The following is a 5,000-nucleotide window of genomic DNA, read 5'->3' as shown; positions in this document are numbered from 1 at the left end:
GTGATACCTATAATGCATATACTATTATTGCGACAAAAACTTTGCAAGATATTGTACAACCCTGATAGATAGATAGATAGATAGATAGATAGATAGATAGATAGATAGATAGATAGATAGATAGATAGATAGATAGATAGATAGATAGATAGATAGATAGATAGATAGATAGACAGATAGATATGAATGGATGAATATAAAAAGATAAACGGACGGACGGACGGATGGATGGATAGATATAAAAGCTAGAGAGATATATAAATATATATGGATGGATGGATAGAAAGATAGATAAAAAGACGAACGGGCAGACAGACGGACGGACAGACAGAGTCAGACAGACAGACACATAAATAGACAGATAGATAGACAGATAGATGGACAGACAGACAGACAGAGATAGATAGATAGATAGATAGACAGATAGACAGATAGACAGATAGATAGATAGATAGATAGATAGAGAGATAGATAGATAGATAGATAGATAGATAGATAGATAGATAGATAGATAGACAGATAGACAGATAGATAGATAGATAGATAGATGGATAGATAGATAGATAGATAGATAGATAGATAGATAGATAGATAGATAGACAGATAGACAGATAGATAGATAGATAGATAGACAGACAGACAGACAGACAGACAGACAGACAGACAGACAGACAGACAGACAGACAGACAGATAGATAGATAGATAGATAGATAGATAGATAGATAGACAGATAGACAGACAGACAGACAGACAGACAGACAGACAGACAGATAGATAGATAGATAGATAGATAGATAGATAGATAGACAGATAGACAGATAGATAGATAGATAGATAGATAGACAGACAGACAGACAGACAGACAGACAGACAGACAGACAGACAGACAGACAGATAGATAGATAGATAGATAGATAGATAGATAGATAGATAGATAGATAGATAGATAGAATATTTAAAGAGGAATTTATCAAAGAATCATAAAAAAGCATGATTAAAAAATACAAAAACAACAATAAATATTTAAATAAAACATCAGTCATTAACATAACATAATATTATATAATAATCACTCTACACTATACTCTAAACACTAATAATCATGTGTTTACCTTTGTGTGTGTGGCTGATGATGATCTCTGAACCCTGTATCTGTGGTCTTCATCTTCACTGGACATCATCAGCTAAAACGCAAACGCACACATACACATACACACACACACACACAGTCAGCATCACTCATCTGACTGACAGCTGTCAATCATTAGCGTCATACGGTCAACAACGCGCATGCGCTCTGCACGAACGCAATAAGTTCTTATGATTTGTACACAATAAGGAGCAGAACAATATCAGTAAGATAAGATGTGTTTATTTGTGTGCTGCTATTTTGCAGTAAATTGGAAGTATGAACCAGTTTATGAGAATAATATTGTAGCATGCTAGAAGACAGGTCCTTAGTTTTGTTTTGGGGTGTTTCTGTATTTGTAATGATGGGGCTTTAAGGGCCTAGATTTTGGGGAAAAGTGAGTCTGCGCATTCGAGAGTGAGGGGTGGTTTCCCATGGGAGGAGACAGGTATGTTTTGTGTGTGAGAGAGAAAGGTGCTGCTTTGGAACGAACACAAGGATTACTCTGTCTGTTCATTAAAAGACGAGTCTCCTGGCCTTCTTCAGTCTGCTGCCTACAATATTTAAAACATGCAAAAGTTCTACAGACATGTTCGCTTGTTTGTTCGTTTTTGTTTTCCTCCATGTTATTTTCGTCAGTGTGAGCGTTTCCCCAGTTTTAAACAACGCGGGACAAAACCAAAACAACGACGAGAGCGCGCGCGTCACGCACACGTGGACGCGAATGTCACGTGACCCTACGGTTAAAAACACAGGTCATATGACCGCTGCAGCAATTTGAGGAAGAAGCGCAAACAGACAGGTTTGATGAACCCCTCTTGTGTTTAATTCATGTTTCCGTTCCTTTAACACTCATCTGACTGCAAATATGCCTCTGTATAGATCATAATGATAGTTTAGGTTGTTTATTCGTTATAAACTATACTACAGTCATTATGTAAATAGTATTTTTCAGTCATACCACAGTCAAGTGTACAGTACTGCATAAATAATAGTATTTATTTACAGCTTTGTTTAATGAATTCTCCTGTAAACGAAGAAACTATAGTATACTTTAGTAAACTGTGGTGTATTGTTGTATAATATACCCTATAATATAATAAGTACAGTATTAGTTTATTTGTTTATAATACTGTTGTTGTTTTATAGAAATGATGAATTACCTTAACAGATTAATTACAGTACTTCACTATAGTATTGTTCAAAAACACTTTATTACTGTTTACAGCACTTTGAATAATGTCTAATCTATTTAAATACTATTAAGTAGTGTATTCAAACATGTTTTAATTGTAATGCTTAAATAATACAGATAAAGATTGTCTTTATTTTCAAATCTCAAAATGATCATTTTTCTCTGATTTGCGTGACACAAAGGTCAGAAATCTGAGATATAACATCACAACTGCATGAAATAAAGTCAAAACTCTTACTTTATAAATCAGAATTGGGACTTTTATCTCACAGTTCTGATATTCATAGTTTATTTTTTTGCAAATATGAAAATAAAGTTGCAATTTTAAGGGGAAAAAATAAAAATTCTGAAATAAAAATTCACAATTGCTGGTTATAATGTTAGAATTCTCACTGTGTGTCGTGAAATTGAGACTTTTTACTCTCAGAAACTGCATTTATTTCTCAGAATAGTGAGTTTGTATCAGAATGTTGGTAAATACATTAATAAATCTAAATTAAGAAGTTGCGATTACACTTTTATTTTTGTTCTGAGAGGGAAGTGTGTGTGTGTGTGTGTGTGTGTGTGTGTGTGTGTGTGTGTGTGTGTGTGTGTGTGTGTGTGTGTGTGTGTGTGTGTGTGTGTGTGTGTGTCACATGCGTGAGTCATAAAAGCTGCTTCTGTCAGCACTTTATATACAGACTCTGAGCTGAGGATCTCCTCACTTAGAGAGAGAGAGAGAGAGAGAGAGAGTGTGTGTGTGTGTGTATACTGTAGAGTATACTGTGTGTGTGTGTGTGTGTGTGTGTGTATAGTGTATTACTGTATGTGTGTTTGTGTATGTGTGTTTACTGTAATGTGTGTATGTAGAGTGTGTGTGTTTTCAGTAGAGAGCGAGAGAGTGTGTGTGTGTGTTTACAGTAATGTGTGTACTGTAGGAGAAAGTGTGTAGTGTATTATTTTGTGCTTGTGTGTGTGTGTGTTTATAGTAATGTGTGTAGAGTATGTAGAGTGTGTGTTTACAGTAATGTGTGTGTGTTGCCAGTAGAGAGCGAGAAAGTGTGTGTGTGTGTGTGTGTGTGTGTGTCTGTTGCCAGCCAGTAGAGAGCGAGAAAGTGTGTGTGTGTGTGTGTGTGTGTGTGTGTGTGTGTGTGTGTGTGTGTGTGTGTGTGTGTGTGTGTGTGTGTGAGTGTGTGTTTCCAGTAGAGAGCGAGAAAGTGTGTGTGCGTGTGTGTGTTTGTGAGTGTGTGTTTGTGAGTGTGTGTTTCCAGTAGAGAGCGAGAAAGTGTGTGTGTGTGTGTGTGTGTGTGAGTGTGTGTTTCCAGTAGAGAGCGAGAAAGTGTGTGTGTGTGTGTGTGTGTGTGTGTGCGCTTCTAATATAGAGTGAGAAAGTGTGTGTGTATGTACAGTGATGTGTGTGTAAAATACAGAGTGTGTGTCTGTGTGTGTGTGTGTGTGTGTGTGTGTGTGGGTGTGTGTGTGTGTTTGTTGTGTTTCATCATGTTTTTTCATCATAACATTTTCATTTGTTATTTATCATGTGACTGACACACACACACACACACACACACACACACAGGTCAGGTGTGGCGATGGCAGCGGCTCCTCCTCCTCCTCCTCCTCTTCTTCTTCTTCTCCTGTGTGTGTGTGCTGTGTTCGCTGATGTGCCTATAGGAACTCAGCCTGAGCAGGTGCACATCTCCTATCCAGGTGAGATGATGATTGACAGCTGTCCGTCACACAGCCGGCTTAGTGCCTTTATTAATCTGGGGTTGCCACAGCGGAGTGAACCGCCAACTATTCCAGCATATGTTTTACACAGCGGATGCTCTTCCTGCTGCAACCCATCACTGAAAACACCCATACACACCCATACACACACTCATACACTACAGCCAGTCTAGTCTATAGCGCATGTGTTTGGACTGTGGGGGAAACCGGAGCACCCGGAGGAAACCCACACCAACACGGGGAGAACATGCAAACTCCACACAGAAACACCAACTGACCCAACCGGGTCTCGAACCAGCAACCTTCTTGCTGTGAGGCTATCGTGCTACCCACTGCGCCACCATGCCGCCCATAATTACTCTAATAACTCTGAAATATTATTATATGCACAACATTAAAGACGTCATATTTCATGAATATTAAATCAGTAGCAGATTTATTAATGGATTCATTTTCTTAAATATAATAATAATAATAATAATAATAAATGGTAATGTTTGTCCTCAGGTGTGCAGAACTCTATGCTGGTGACCTGGTCGAGCGCTAATAAGACTGACAGTGTGGTTGAATATGGGTTATGGGGAGGAAAACTCTTCAGTCACTCGGCGACGGGAAACAGCAGCATCTTCATTAATGAAGGAGCGGAATACAGAGTCATGTACATCCACCGCGTCCTGCTGACTGATCTGAGACCTGCAGCCTCATACGGTAACACACACACACACACAATGTTTCAGTGTATCACTGTAGCAGCGCCGCCAACAAGAGTGTGTGTTTGTGTGTGTGTGTGTGTTTAATCTGAGCTGTGTGTGTGTTTAATCTGAGGTGTGTGTTTAATCTGAGCTGTGTGTGTTTAATCTGAGGTGTGTGTGTGTGTGTGTGTTTAATCTGAGCTGTGTGTGTTTAATCTGAGCTGTGTGTGTGTTTAATCTGAGCTGTGTGTGTGTTTAATCTGAGCTGTGTGT

General features: G+C 38.6%; 2 protein-coding genes across 2 annotated transcripts in view; one reads left to right on the top strand and one right to left on the bottom strand.

Moving 5' to 3' along the window:
* Positions 1-5,000, bottom strand: part of LOC141378485 (KATNB1-like protein 1) — a 43,379-nt gene that overhangs the window by 6,062 nt on the left and 32,317 nt on the right. The window contains exons 2-3 of the mRNA XM_073927988.1: positions 1,114-1,185; positions 1-7 (exon numbers count right to left, since the gene is read on the bottom strand). The exon at positions 1-7 is cut by the window's left edge and continues 52 nt beyond it. Of these exons, the coding sequence (XP_073784089.1) occupies positions 1-7; positions 1,114-1,182 (76 nt within the window). The 5' untranslated portion in view covers positions 1,183-1,185. The remainder of the gene's footprint in view (positions 8-1,113; positions 1,186-5,000) is intronic.
* Positions 1,900-5,000, top strand: part of acp7 (acid phosphatase 7, tartrate resistant (putative)) — a 24,935-nt gene continuing 21,834 nt past the window's right edge. Inside the window, 3 exon segments of the mRNA NM_001099250.1 lie at positions 1,900-1,932; positions 3,884-4,014; positions 4,543-4,743. Coding sequence (NP_001092720.1) covers positions 3,897-4,014; positions 4,543-4,743 — 319 coding nt within the window. The 5' untranslated portion in view covers positions 1,900-1,932; positions 3,884-3,896.

Source organism: Danio rerio, chromosome 17, assembly GCF_049306965.1.
Source record: "Danio rerio strain Tuebingen ecotype United States chromosome 17, GRCz12tu, whole genome shotgun sequence".
Lineage (NCBI taxonomy): Eukaryota > Metazoa > Chordata > Actinopteri > Cypriniformes > Danionidae > Danio > Danio rerio.
This window is presented reverse-complemented; position numbering and strand designations above follow the sequence as displayed.